This window comes from Nothoprocta perdicaria, unplaced genomic scaffold (assembly GCF_003342845.1).
Source record: "Nothoprocta perdicaria isolate Ctin4 unplaced genomic scaffold, notPer1 scaffold_76, whole genome shotgun sequence".
NCBI classification, from domain to species: Eukaryota; Metazoa; Chordata; class Aves; order Tinamiformes; family Tinamidae; genus Nothoprocta; species Nothoprocta perdicaria.
This window is the reverse complement of record NW_020456043.1, coordinates 2,838,495-2,853,530: the sequence shown is the minus strand read 5'-3', so window position 1 is coordinate 2,853,530 and position 15,036 is coordinate 2,838,495. Positions and strand designations below refer to the sequence as shown.

Here is a 15,036-nt window from a genome sequence, read left to right as displayed (position 1 = left end):
CCCACAAAAAATGCCCAACCAACCAACTCACCCCCAGACACCTAGGGTCTATTTTTTATATTCTACAAGAGCAGTTCCTAACCGACAGTACAATCGAACAGGAACTGCTCCACAGGCATAACGAAGGTGACTGATAGCTCAAGCRGAGAAATTCCTGATTTCATTTTCTCCTGCAGCTATTGCTGTTTGTTCCTTGCAGTAAATTTTAACTCTTCTTTGTTTTTCAGTGAAATTGTCAGGGTAGAACACAGGCCTAATTCTAACAAGCAGCCTCCATGGTGAAGAACTACTGACTACACGCCCAAAGTGAACTATATATTGCCCCGCATAATTACACCCATCCCTTTTACTAGTTTAGTAAGAGAAATAGAGAAATCCAGAGAATACTGTTTGACTTTTTGCACTAAAAGATGAGATTGTTTTCTGCAATGACCGAGAAAGCGCTGAGATGAGTTTTTGAAAGRGAATTTTTGAAGGAGCAGGAGTCTTACAACCCAACCAGATTTCCTTACACAAAAAGGACAAAATACACTTTGGAAATTTGCTTTGACCCGGCTGAATGTTTTTCTAACRGTTAGTGAATACTTACAAAGCACTGAGAAAAAAAACACATTAGCTCTAAGTGCACTTGATTATCATGATCGTGCATCTAACCTATAATTAATTTAAAAGATCATATCTAAGTTTAGTCAATCCAGAGCATAGCTGGCTTCACAGGGACTATTCATTTTTTCCTCCTTACCTTAAAATCTGTCTTTTCTAAAGCTAAGAGAGAAGCAAAAGGCATTTCCAAGACATCAGTGAAAGGGAAAGATCCCACTCTGCAGGCGCAGAAACGTTTTATCGCAGAAGGCCRAAACTATCTGCTCGTTCCTGCCAGCAAAGGGACATTCACTCTCTGCCTGCTCTCGTATAATCAACACTACATTCTCCAAAAAACTCTAACCTATAGATTTCTCGAGAAATTAATCCTATGGGATGATTCCACATTGATTGCCTATATGCAAATTTATGTTTATAAAAAAAAAAACCCCACATCCTTAGTCCATTATTCTCGGCCTATTGATCCCCACCACAATTTTTTTTCCTTGATTCAGAGTCAGACAAGCATCTCTTTAATTAATGACAGATTGCTGCAGCGTAAATTAATCTATTGTCTAACCCCGGTAAAAATCTGCGGTGTTATTTAAAGTCACTTGGGGCAAATTTACAACGACAACGCCAATTTATTTTCCCTTAAAAAAGGGATTTCTTTTTACCAAGGCTTGGTTAGCGCACGGCCAGACATYTGTTCTCCTCGAGGGGAAGCTCCCGCAGGGATGGGGCCTCGTTGCTCCTGCGGACGCTTCTCCAGCCCAGCCGGACCGCGGGCACCGCGGGCTGCAAACGCAGAGCGCGAGAGGCAGGCGGCTCCTTCCCGAGGACGGCGGCAGCCCTGCCACCACCCGCAGTGACAAACACCTGCAGGTCAGGCCCAAAGAGCAAGGCCAGATGTCCTGCGCGCCCAGATGCAAGAGCAGTGGGCTCCTGCCACGAGCTAACGGCTAATCCCCCAAAACAACCTCCCACAGGGAACAGACTTGCTTCCTAGAGGCTTTTATTGGTGATTATTCATTCCCTATATATGTCCACACTATTCAGTTCACTTATTTTGTAATTGTATATTTTTTCATTTGATATAGAGAAATGCATCCAAAATTATTGTCTTTTTTTWAAAAATTTTTATTTATTTTTAAGAAACTAGAAGTCCTGGACTCTTTAGTAATTACGAGCTTGGACTCCAAAGATGCAGACTGCTATAAAAGCAGGTTTTAGGGGTTACAAGCTTAAGGATGAGTGGTTCGAATGCCAGAAACATCTGTCCACAATCTAAATGTACTGACAGCTATTTAGGAGGAAAGGAAAGACAGAAAGACAGAAAAAAAAAGAAAAAAAACACAAAATGGGAGCAATTTARGAGAAGATATTATGCAAAAGCAGAAAACCAGATGATCTTTCAGTTAAATCCTCCTTAAATATATACTATATGTAAAGTTTTAAAAGCAGGGCAGGACATGCTAATCCAGGAAAGGGCAGACGTCACTTTTGTCAGAGTAAGATCAAAACACAGGGCAGGTGCAGGCCAGAACCGTGTTAAGTGCGAGGCAGAACACGCTGCCCCCACGCAGAATAACCCAGCAGGCTCMGAGCCGCCCGCGGAGCCGCAGGGGAGCCCCGCAACGTCTGCAGACACCCCGTGCTGGAAGGGAGCACCTGCATGYGCTTTGAAAGCGTGTTAAGAAATGTCAAGGAAACTCGTGCTTAAGGGCTTGATGGCCTTTTAGCACAAACGCCGGCTTCACTGCTGCTTCCTCCTGACGTGTGAGGTGCTGGGCGCGCTTGCTAATTTATTTCATGAGCTCCAGACTCCCTCCTGTGCCCGAGCTCCACTTTAGGACTGAATGTTTAACGAAACCGGCCAGTGGAGGCTGGCCACCTTGAGAGACTCACCAGGGATGCTGGTGAGCAGGGATGCTTGGAATACCAATATCCGGAACTGCCTGTGTCTTGTCTTGGAGACAAGTCCAAAACTGAAATTTAAMCCCCCCAAAAAAGCACTTCTCGTTCTGCCTGTAATGAGAGATCAGTGCAAAGAGTTGGAGTCCTCTGCTGCCTGTGCCCAGGGTGCAAAGAGGGACCCCCATGCGGGAGGCTGCGCCTGGGCTCTTCCTCTGCAGCTTAGCAAAGCTAAGCTTTGTAAGCATACAAATCCCCCCCGGCAGTTATGTGCAGCCCTGATCCCCCTGGTCTCCAGTTTTTCTGCCCTTGCCCTGGCACGCACGATCCCGTCTCCCGCAGCCGCAGGCAGAAGRTGCGTGACTGACCTGTCGGAGCGAGTTCCGCCCTGCTTTGGCACAGATGAAGCCTGGCTTCGCTTCACTTCTGCAAGGCCCTCCTTGCTGCAGAGGCTCCGGCTGCAGCTCCATCTGCTACAGGGAAAATAATTACTAAAAAAGCAGTGGGGGGGCGATGGAAGCGCCAGCCACGGCCAGTGACATCCCCGCTTCAYGGCCCGGGGTGACGGTCAAGGGCTGGGCCTCTGCACAAGGATGCACAACTGCACAGCTGGAGGTGTCTTCTCCATCAGYGACAGCTATCACAGCGGCACAGGAAGGATTCCCAGAAACCCCAGGCCCCTCGTGCTGTCAAACCACCTYGCAAAAAAGCGTTTTTGAGCAAATATAGTGTGGAAAGTGTTCTCTTTTGAGAGAAAGAGGCACTCAGGGCTCTGAGCACTCACCTTGATGAGGAAGGTCTCAAAACTGCACCAAGAAGCGCCCTATGGCTCTGGGCAGCTTCAGAATCCAGGGAATTTCTTGTTGCCCAAGCAGAACAAACCCCGGCTCTTGCCTCTCTTGTGTCAAAGGGACAGCGCTCAGTCCCCGCGAGCTGGGCCAGGGCAGCTCGCCCGCCGGAGTCCTTAGCAAATCCCTCTGCGTCTCGCTTATTTAAAGGAGGCATCGTGGCAAGTCCTTCAAGTACAGGGACAATTTCACAGTCTAATTGAAACAGCAGAAACACCCGTAAACTAAGAATAGCTCCATTATTTTTGTTTTTAGCAGAGGTCACAACGAGGACTTCTCCGATGTACGGACTAGAATCAATCACAGCCTTGAAGGTTGTTGATGGCTGTATCCAAGTAAATAATTGTTCTTACTCTTYAGAGTAAGGCTAATATGTGACATAAACCAAGAGAACCCATTCTGAGACTGAGAATTGGCTGCTTCCCAATTCAGGGGAGAATATGGGAATATACCAGGTGCAGAGATTGAACAAAGCTGCCCCTGACTAGGGCAGGTTTTCTCCTCCTTYGCAGTGTTGCACCTCACCAAAACAGTTCTTCAGGGTTTCATCCATCTAAGGAATAATTTTAAGAGACTTTTTTTGCCTCCAGTGAAACATGACAAGGCCTGTTGGAAGTTTGCACAGAGGGAAACCACATGGACTTGGGCTCACACCTTGAAGCAGCGGGTTCCTCTGCAGCAGACAGATGAACAGAACCACCATCAACATGATGCAAAGACTTAGCTCCTCTGTCTAAATTAAACGTGTGATACTCAAAACAGCAGTGATTTTCCTGTCATTAAGAAGCTGGCCCGAGACACGTGCTGCATTTCAGTGATGCYGACATCGGTGCACATCCCAAACGGCTCCAACTTTCTCTGGATAAATCCTGAGTTCCACTTGGAGCATCCCTGTCACTAGTGAACTAACCCCTTCTTGTGCCATTTCTGAAAGCTATTTACAAATAACCTTTTTCTCCCCCCATATGCACTAATAACGGAGTGAGAAACTGATGAACGTGGCTGCAATGAAGAGGACAACACCAAGCCCTGTGGAGCACAGCRCTGGAGCCTCGATACTCACCCAACAGTGCAAACCAGCTAGGTTGCCTTGCAAATGAACTGGAAAAACAGGTCTGCATTTTCAGCACCGTTCACAAATCTCTACATAAATATATCAGCAAGTATTAATGCAATATGACAAATGCCTGATGCCAACATGTGTTTCCACCAAAAATGAAGCTCCTGATTTTGCAGACGCTTTTAAGAATGATTTTTATTTGCCCCCAAATCACTGCTCAACTGTCAAGACACGAATGCTCCAGCAAACCATTTCTTAAATACTTAAGACAATTACTGCACATGAGAGGAAAGGAAATAGGCACTAGACTTTTAATGAAGTTCTCCGGATGGAAATGTGTTGCTCTAAATCAGCTCAAAGCACAGAGGCGTCGCGGTGCAGCACTGATTCGCCTCTTGAGCGGCAATATGGTCTGCAGTCAATTAAAATATATGTCTGCCTCGGAGGATAAAGAATTCTCTAACAACAAAAGAACTGCCGCAACCGTCGTCTTGAGGGACAAACTGCTCTCATGCAGAGACTTCTAGTCTGAGCAAAGTGCTTATTTAGTCCACACTGGCTAACATATTTTAAGATAGTTGTGCCCTTCCCTCCCATAGCAGCTTGTGGAAATCTGTTTTTAAGGCAATTGTCAATCTGAATTTTTGGAAAGGGTAATCACCTTTCTCCAAACTGCAACTGCAATTTACACATTTTCTTTATTTAAATATAACATTATCCTATATATGCTGTATCTAATAGGATTCTATCCTATATAGAGGTATCCTTCCTGGCCTCAGCTGGATGCATAGAGACAATACATCACTGYATAATTGAAACARTCTTAACAGCACTGCATTWTTTWAAGAAAAACATCTTTTACAWGAAATTCTYTCTTGATTTTAAATATTTCTGTTCSAGCGAGGACAACATTTCTGGTGACTGAGAAACYGTGCCCAGTACCAGATTCCCAAGCCGTTAGCAAGCMCRTGGGATTCGGGATATGTGGGCTAAAATCCTGCTTTTGGTGAACATCCAAATACAGGAAAGACACCTACAAAAGCCCTGGAGAGGGCAGGGTCCATCCCAGCCCCAGACGGACACACGGATGGGGCACAAAGACTTTATGGAGATGCAGGGGCCATTTGAGAAGCGGAGCCTTTCTGCAAGCTAAGCTGTTAGCTTAAGAGCTACCTAGAGGCAAGACTGCCTTTACTAATATTTAAGTTATAGCTGCAGTTATTTATGCTTCATTTTATTATTTTGTAAAGCTAGACACACCATTCTTATTGTCATACATTTGCCTAAGGATATACGTTATAATTTAGTGCCATGGTTTTTATGTGCATATTCATTTTTTTGAAGTTTTATCACCTTATYTCACTATTTTTACTTTTGCAAGTGCTTTATAATACTTCTGAACTTCCGCACAACCTTATATGAAACCACTGCTACCAACAAAACCATTGCAGTCATTTACAGATCTTCTTTCACTTACTCTTGCATTGCAGAAAGTTATATTAAAAATAAATGCAGGATAATGCAAAATATTTTTAGGCACGTCCAGTTTTCATTTTGCATTCGTGGGGCAGCTGGAGAGCAAGGAGATGGACGAGCAGTCAGGACAGCGCACAGCCCGTCATTCTTGTGCTCAGCTGCTCCTATTGCAAAGGCAGCCCTTTAGCAAGAGCTAAACTCGTCTTAGTAAAGATTATTATTAAACCTAATGCCCAAATCAACCCTTTAGGTGAAACCCTGCCCTTGCCGGGAGCAGGATGGTGCACGTGGAGCACGATGACAGACGCGGCTGTGTGGCCACGGAGCTGCCCCTCTCGCAGGCARGGCCTCCACCAACGGGAGGGCTTAAATAAACTCAGAAACAAACACGTTTGCTCCAATAAATCCCTCTCATTTTAGTCATTTCTCTCCCTAAATTGCTCTGCAATTCACTGCATTTTCCCCAGCCCCTTTCCCAAGGTTTGACTCACGCGCTAGGCTTGCCAGCAGTAACCCCCTCCTGCAGACTTTTCTGCTGAGACAGAATAAATGAAAATGAAGGGCAACCCTCATGCGCAGGCTGAGGTCACCATGGGGGATGGAGCCTCGGTGGGGCTGGGTGAGGGCAGATGCTCCTGACGTGCAGAGGGCAATGGAAGCACCAGGCTATGCTGCCGCACGGACCACGAGGCTGCGACCACAGGCAGCAGGTCACACGTGTCCTGCCCTCTTAATAAATCACATTAGTTTAATTTAAATTGGGTATTAAGAGTGGTAGTGAAATGGTACGGATGTTTGCATCCCGTTACCTTCAACGTAGATGAACTACTTCACTTGTACGCAGACCTGGCACAACAGCTGATGCTGTGCAACCTCTAGCTCTGGATTTCTTGACTTCTGAACGACTAACAGAGCAACAGTTCTGCTCTAACAGGTGGAAGATGTCATCAGTTTAATKKTTTTTTTTTTAAATAAGTATAAGCCTTTGCAGAAGCTATCTGAAAATAGATTATTTGTAACCACTTTAAAAAGACAATAAAAAAATTGTTATAGATCTCAAATGACCACCTTTGGCTTGCTAGCTCGAGAGCCAGGCCTCCATCCCATGAGGAATAACCATAATGTGCATCAATATTACCAGCTGAAAATTGTAACACAGAACCACTGCTTCCCTAATTCTAGTTATCACACTCAATAAAAATCAATAAGAGATGAGACTTTGCATGTTGTACTCACTTGTTTTTGCCAAACCATCTATTTCTAACAGGAAAAAAAGAAATTGTTATTTCAGCTTCCAAAAGGGCATCCATGCTGAGAGGAACGGTGGCTTATTACTGCTACCGCTGCTGAAGARTGCTTCAAGCTTTTCATGAAAACAATATTAGAAACATTCCAAGGTCCATTTGAATTAGCCTTGCCAATCCTTACACATTTTTCTTYCTGAAAATTAGTAACTGCAGATATGAGCACTCATTTTTGAATGGCTATGAATGCAATTTCCGATGTTTGTTAGCACCGTTCCCTCCCGCATGTTCTTTACAGGAAAACCTCCAGCTTGCAGCGGCCCGTGCCCTTGCAGGAGCTCGCGCTGCGGGACAGCACCGTGATCCTCACAGAGGGACATCGGCCCGGTTATTACCTATCAGCTGGGGGCCTTGAGGCTGCTCAGGGAAATAGTTTTTTTGTATGTGGTTTTCATTTTAAAATCGGTTAATACATAATTTCCATTCACCCATTCCCATTTTCTCTTTATCGATAAAAAAAAAATTAAAAAATACATGATTTCTCCTTTACTTGATTCCCTCCTCCCTCCTAAACAAGTTTCTTCCGTGTCATGGCTTCCTACCATTAAACCACCCTGGGGTTAGAATAAGATATGTCTCTATTTTAACGCCCGTGAGGGCTGTGTGAGAAGAAGCAAGACCCGACAGAAATGCACAGGACTTTGGGGATGCACCTTCCTGCTTAGGTGCATTCTGGTAGCAACTGGCCAGGAATATTCAGAAAATCAGAGCAGCCCCCTGCACAGACATGGTCCTGCAGAAGAGGCTGCAGAGATGTTGTCAGGAAAAAATACAGCAAAAAGGGTCTCTGGAGATGTCTTAACAAGAAGCAGCCTTCCCAGAAGAGGATAACAGGAGAAAGGTCGGGCTTAAGCAAAAAGTGCTCTAAATTCCAGCTCATTCCTTTGGGACTCACACAGAGATCCAGGAGTTTACTTTCCATCCTTTTTCCCCAAATTCTCTTAATAGGGATGAGAAACATCAACAGCAACCCCAACAAAGACAGCAAAAAAATGCGCTGCCAAATTAAATAATTTACRTAAGCACAAACATTTCCAAGGGCAGCCTGCTGGTAAGAGGGACCAGCAAAGAAAATCAGAATTTTGTTTATGGTCTTGGTTCCCGGGGAGCATCCGCACGGCGTCCCCACAGCCCCCAAGTCACCCGGGCTTTACAGGGAGCAACACACAGACCAAAGGACCGGGTGCTGGTGGGACTGCTCGTGGTGACCTTACAGGAAGGTGCTACCATTTTGAAGCTCYGCAAGTGGATAAGAGTAAATGAAAATTAAATGGAAAAAAAAGAAGCTAAAAATCCTAATAAAATTGTACCTAATCTCATTATATATTCTTTTGCTTATCTCTTTTTTTTACTTTAATAATTCCTCTTGTGTACTAGAGAATAACAGGGCTGATTTGTGCCCAACGATGCAAACTGTTGCATAAACATTTATTAAAATTGCCCAATTTTCATTGCAGTTTCGCTCGATTCGGGCAGAGTCCAGACCCGAGCATGGGACGCCGGCGCGTGGGGCAGCCCCTCGCTGCCAGCCCCTCGCTGCCAGCCCCCCATGCGCGCGCCTGTTGGGGTTTTCCCTGGAATCGCCCCCAAACAGCCCAGCCTGACCCACTGCTGCCCCCAGGGACATCCACAAAGGGCTGCAAAACCACATGGGGCATTTGCCTTGCAGCTTACGAAGCTCATCCTTGTAGGAAACGTGTAGGACGAAGTACCTTCTGTGCTCTGTGATTAAAATATATACATATATTATATATATATAAATATATTTGGATAGATATTACTTCAAGGATCTTGCCCCTCATCCACATTCACTCTGCACCAAGGATTATTTCGGGTCCTGAATAGCCAAAGAAGTCAGTTCCAAACCAAGCAATTCCAGGATTTTGTCTTAGGGCGAGGCCAGCTCAAGGGTAGGGTGTAAAACACCACAAAGCGGTTTCTCACGGGTCAAGTGGCAGAAAAACCTCTCTCTGCAACCCGTTTCAGTGTCTGTCCAGACTTGGAAGAACTGCAAATAAACCTTTCCTTTCCCTCGTGAAGGGGAACAAGCAGAGCAGCTGCTTTTAATTTGAGTTTATGCAACGGTGCAGACTGGCTCTTTCACCTTAAAACTCAAAACGTGTGGCAACTGTGTTAAAAATGGAAAAACTGGTGATTTAGTGTGGAYTGCTGTGTTATTAGCGTTGCTTCCTATATTATTAGCGGTGATGAGAGCAGACCTCGCCGGCGCGGGCGCCGCTCACCTGCCGGATGCCTAGGCGGTAGGCCAGGATGCGGTCCACGGCGCCGGGGTTCATCTGCGTCCACTGCAGGCTGTACGAGTAGACGCGGGGCCTGTTCTGCCACAGCGGGTTGTAGGTGTCGTAGTAGAACTCGGGAGCGTAGGCCTTGCCTGCGGGAAGGGCACGGGGAGAGGCCGTCAGCGCGGGGCAGACACCGGGACACAGCACGAGCGCTGCAGGAGGGAGCTCTGCACTCTGCGTTATGATCCTTTCTAAAGCGCATCACCCCTAAGGCTCAACGTTGCCCCGCTTTCGTGAGCTTCAGGAGTGGCCTGAAATGAGTTTTAACAGGTGCATTTGGGGAAGATGTTTGTAGCCCCAGTTTCCATCCCGAGAGGGGAACAAAGGCGAGATCCAACTTGTCTCTCCTGAAGCAGAAACCCCCTGCCCTGCCTCCTCTCTCAGCATCCATAGCAGTCCGGCCTGCACAGGGAGACTCTGGAGAGCTGGGAAAACAAGAGCAGAACTTTAAAATCAACCAACACACCCACCCGCTCTGGCCTTCAATCACCGGAAAGGTAACAAGAAGAGGGGAAAGGAGGGGAAGAGTGAGAAAGGAGGAAGGAAAAAATAATAAAAAGGAAAAAACCCTCCAGCACAGTACCACTGATTTTCAGGACAAGGATGATGATGGCCCAAGGGTTAATGGTGTGGTCACAACATGGTCACAACCTTTGGTTGGACAAGAACCAACGCCGGTTTGCCTGGAAGTTTCCTAGATCCAGGACAGCCCCAAGATTTGCCCRTCTCAGACGACCCAGGTGTGAAGTTTGATGCTCAGAAACAAATAATGTTTTCTGCTTTGTGAAGYTGTAGAGCCCAGAGCTTTGCAAACWCAGAACACAAAGGCGGTTTGGGCGCCCAGCTTTGAGCACACGCGCGTTTTGTTGTGTTTACTGTTGTGTTTACTGACAAGTGTTCACGTGGACGTGCCCCCCCACAGGCCTTTTCTTTGGGAAGGATGAGAAGCCCTTTCATTTCAGGGAGGACAGCGTGGCCAGGCTCCCAGGGAAGCCACATCTGCGACTGGGCCACATCAGAGCAGATACCCTGGTGCCGAGGAGCAAACACCACCGAGAGGAAACGAAGCCAAGCAACACCGCTGTTCTAGAAACGAAATGCAGGATAAAGCAGGAAAGGAAAAAAGCACAGGTGGTCGATAAGATTTGTTTCTTTGTTTAGGTGCAGTGGAAATAATGAAGAGCTCATGCTGGATGCAAATGGTAATCCCCCCCGCGCCGCTGCCGATGGACTGAACGGCACCTCCGGGGGCTGCAGGAGGCATCCCTAATTAGGCACTCGCCACACACGGGCACCGAACAGCAGAGCCACCTTTCGCGAAATAATGAGGGCTCCCGAAGTGCTGCATTATTGCGAGGCCACGCTAACAGGAGAGCTGGCTGGTGTGAGTGGGAACGCTGAACATTTAACAACACAGCATTAAGTCCTTCACTTGAAAACTCGGGCAGCACCGAGGACGCTGGGCAGTGTTTCAGACACGAAAGAAGCAGACGTCCCCTTTGAAGGGACAGGGGTGAGCAGACACGTGGACAGCCCACCCGGGCCCGGGACCCCATCCTCCTTCAGGAGGAGCCCCCTGGTTTTGCTCCGCACGTGGGAGACGCTCCGGCTGCACCACGTCCCTGTACAGGCACACAGGCAACCTTCCTCCCCGAGCCTTCGGCTTTTGGAGCCTTCACCGATTTAGGAAAAACCCTCCGCACAAACAGGCACATTTTAGGGAAGCACCTCTCTCTGTCCCCTATCACTGCAGAACATTTATAATTAAAATGCGGACACATTAACTCCTATGAAAGCCCTGAACTCAGGCATGCAATACTGGATCTCAGGCAATACTGATGAGAGGATTTGACTGTGATTAATCAGAGAAGCACAACAGGCTGCATCTTTCAAGATCCCCTGCGAGTAGCAGCTCTCAACACTGTCCCCAGTGTGCCCTCCCGGTGGGCCAGGACACGGCAGAGCCCTCCCAGGCTCCGGCGGAAGGTGAAGGCCACTGGTGGCTGCTGGAGCATCATCCCCACCCTCATCACCAGCTCTGGAGCTTCCAGGAACAAGCAGAAACCCGGAGGTGCCGGCACAGCTGCACAGCCTGGCACTTCACATCCCGCTGCCTGGCTTCTACAACCCCTTACCTGAGCAGGAAACCACCTGTTTTACAGGAGAAAGTAGGACAAGCCCAGGGAAACTTAATTAATAATGCGGAACTGCTAATTGAAAAATACTTCCATACAACAGAATTTTATGTTGGTTTGGGTTCCATGGTTTGTGCTTTTTTTATTTTTTTCCCCTTTTCTTTCCTTTCTGTGCTTGGTTGGGCATTGTTCAAGGTGGGCTTCCTTCACTCCTGGTTGTTCCCGGTGGTGCTTCCCTGTGGGAAAGCTGGACTTTGGGAGAACAAGGCTGCCCATGGGGACCCACCCCGAGCCCCATTGAAGGAGCAGCAGTGGGAGAAGGGGCCGTGCAGGAGGTCRCAGAACCATCCCGATGGCCCTGGCCACCACGACCACCGCCGAGCCCCCTGGATTCATGGAAGCACCAGCAGCACGGCCGGGAGCTCCCCAGGAGCCGCCGATGCACAGGGAAGCCCTGCACTATGGTACATAACGGCACTGGCGCCTGCACCTCTGTTTCTGAAGAAGAAATAGTTTTCAGTGTAATGGGAAAGGGCTTCTCCAACACGAGCTGCCCAAGCCCTAAGCACGCCCCACGTTCTCCAGTGTGCAAAAGGGGGGACAGCAGCCCAGCTGTATTAACCATGCAACAGCAGATGTGCTGAGCGTTGCTATTTCCCGATAGAGTCACCACGTTACAGGGCTAATTCTGCTAATTGCTCCTTTCTAACGAACAGGGGGCTGGATCAGGAGGATCACCTGTGGGTCCCGCCTGGTAGGGAGCGAGMGGCTCCTCTCCCCCAGCACCCGTCCTGAGCCCTTCCACCACCCCTAGGAGCCCTTGTGTGGGTGCCTGCCGGATCACTTGGACTCTCCAGGCAGCACATTCAGGGATATCCATATCCCGTTCAAGAAAGTCCCGCTCCAAGCGTGAGGCCAGGAGTGGTGGGAGAGCCCGTACGGAACTGACTCAGAGAAACAGGCAAGCGGGCGGGAAGCAGCAAACCACCACGAAGCCCACACCTCAGTGCTGCTGGTAAAATCCTGCCACGTCTCGCTGTAGCCCGTGGGATTCTGGAAGATGCTGAGCTACTGTCCCGAGAAGAAACGCACTGAAGCTTTGTAAGCAGGCCCTGATGTGGTACCTGGTGGGGAAACACCTCTGCCGCCCACCCGAACCTTCCTGCAGATCCTTACGGGTTCTCAGCTGTTTACCCCTTAGAAACTTAGAAGAAAAGAAGAAAACACAAGTCTGAGGGAATTGTTTCCATCCTGTGGCCAACATATGGTTTCCAAAGCAACAAAAGAATCAGGAAGACGTGTTGCAAATGCAAATGATGAGTGCAAACACACCGCACTGATCTCGCGCGGCGGCACCCAAGCGAGCAGCCTCAYTGCCTCCCCGATGGTCCCGGCGGGCGAGGAGGAGCGGACGGAGCCCCGGCTTGGTGCTGSTGCCGGCTCGTGACGCAGGAGCCAACAGCAGCAACTGGAGCAGGCGGTTTCTGGAGACGGAGCACGCAAGGAACCTCCTCGTGTGGTCTGTCCCTGCTTCCCCATCCCCACATCCACTGCTAAGGCGCTYGGCACTGCATGGTTTGCAAATGCAGCATCTTCGCAGTCTCCCTTCCATGTTGGCAGCAAATATGCACCTCAATGTCGCGTGACAAGTTGCTCAGTGTAAGCCATGATCGGGGTGCCTTGCACGTTATAATAGCAGCCATGAATGTTTAGGGAAAAAATAAAACAAACCCAGAGATTTACAAATGCCGCCCGTTTTGTCAAATTCAGCTCCACACTTTCTGCCTTTAAAATGCATAACAGGTATAAAGCATAAACAAAACAATATATTTAACTGTGTAAAATTCCAAGAGATACAGAATTTATGAGAAGTGCTACCTGCTACTCCGCTCTATCTTATTACAAGATATATATATATTTTATGAATGATTTTCATAAAGCACTTTCTATTCCTTATCTGCATATGCGAAAGGCAACTCGTGTCTTCCCTCTCCCTCCTGGCCCTCCTACCGACCCAAACCCAATCCTGCCACAACTCTGGATCCAARCGTCGCACCGACGGCGGCCCGTGGGTCCAAACAAGCCTCGTCATTGGAGCTTTGTGCCTTTTGGAGCATACCCGGGCAGGTGGCCAAACTGCAGCATTCCAGGGGTATCAGGAACGCATTTCAGCATCTAGGAAAGCCCTTTCCTAAGACTTTTTGGCCCAAAGTGCGTTTAGCAATGAACTCATCTTCTTTTTGCCTTCATCCCATTGAAAACTCTTCCTGTTCAAGGACCAGAACCAGACTTCCATGCCTGTTTTCCTTGACTTTCATAACAGCTTTAATAAAATAGGCTTCCTCTCTTCTTCTTGAGAGCTTGTTCTGAGTCCCACATCAAGCCTCTCGGCTCTCTGCGGGTCCTTTGCTCTTTTATACAACTTAGTGGCTCCACGAGACTCCACTGACGCTCCCTTCTAGCACTCCACATTTCACATGCTACCCGCTTCATATCAAGACCTAACAGGAGTCTCTTTCTTCACACGAGTTACCTCTAACCGAAATAAAAGCTTTGCTCATTTCTTTGATATCCCCCTCTGGCGATGCAGCCAGCAATTCCCCTTTCCCAGCTTATGAGCACCACCATCCTCAAGCCACTTACTTTGGCATTATAGTTTCCTTTTGGCACTTTGTGTTGAGCCTTAAATCTTTCAAGCTCTACAACTACCTGGTGTGTTCAGACTGTGCAGGCTTTTAAGGCCCTGCCTGGCCATAACTCTCAGACTAATGTTAAGTGGCCTCCACCAGGTCCTCCCAAYGAGGGATTCTGGGCACTGGTGCTGTCTGGAGCCCCATTCCAAATCCAAAAACCACTGTTATTGCCACCCATGGCCCCATCCGTAGAACCAAGGAGAACTCTGCCATGGCAGCTCATCCTCACAGGAGCAAGTCAGCCGGGAAACTACTGCTGGGATGAGGAGGGAGAGGGATCACAAAGCCAAGCCTGGAGCTCCGCAGCCTAGAGCTAGAAGGGAAACCCACAGCAGGGCTATGGGGCTGAAGGGCAGCGCAGAGTAGCACTGATGCTAACAGAGAGTATCAGCGAYGAATAAACCCCACAAAGAAGGGGGATGAGGCTGCTGTTTTGGGGAATTTTATTACCAAAACAGAGGAGGAGGTGCCTGCTCCTCCTGGGCACCCAACTGACGCTGAGGCTTTCCTCAGTTTGGCTCGCACCAATGCAATAATTAAACTTGAGCACCGCTTAAATACATAAATTCTAAGAGTTTCCTCCTCGTCTCAAGCGACCTAGCGGGTCCCAGGAGAGGGGTAGTTTGCTCGGAGGCAGCGGAGCGCCCAGGCCCGCAGCTGAGTGGGTGCGGGACAGGGCTCCGCGCCGGGACTGCCGCTCAGCGGGTGCGGGACGGGGCTC

At 48.3% G+C, this 15,036-nt stretch overlaps 1 protein-coding gene across 1 annotated transcript in view; it reads right to left on the bottom strand.

The window, feature by feature from the left end:
* The window catches only part of MDGA2 (MAM domain containing glycosylphosphatidylinositol anchor 2), a 160,082-nt gene that overhangs the window by 21,694 nt on the left and 123,352 nt on the right, over positions 1–15,036 (bottom strand). The window contains exon 11 of the mRNA XM_026051505.1: positions 9,428–9,576. Within this exon, the coding sequence (XP_025907290.1) occupies positions 9,428–9,576 (149 nt within the window). The remainder of the gene's footprint in view (positions 1–9,427; positions 9,577–15,036) is intronic.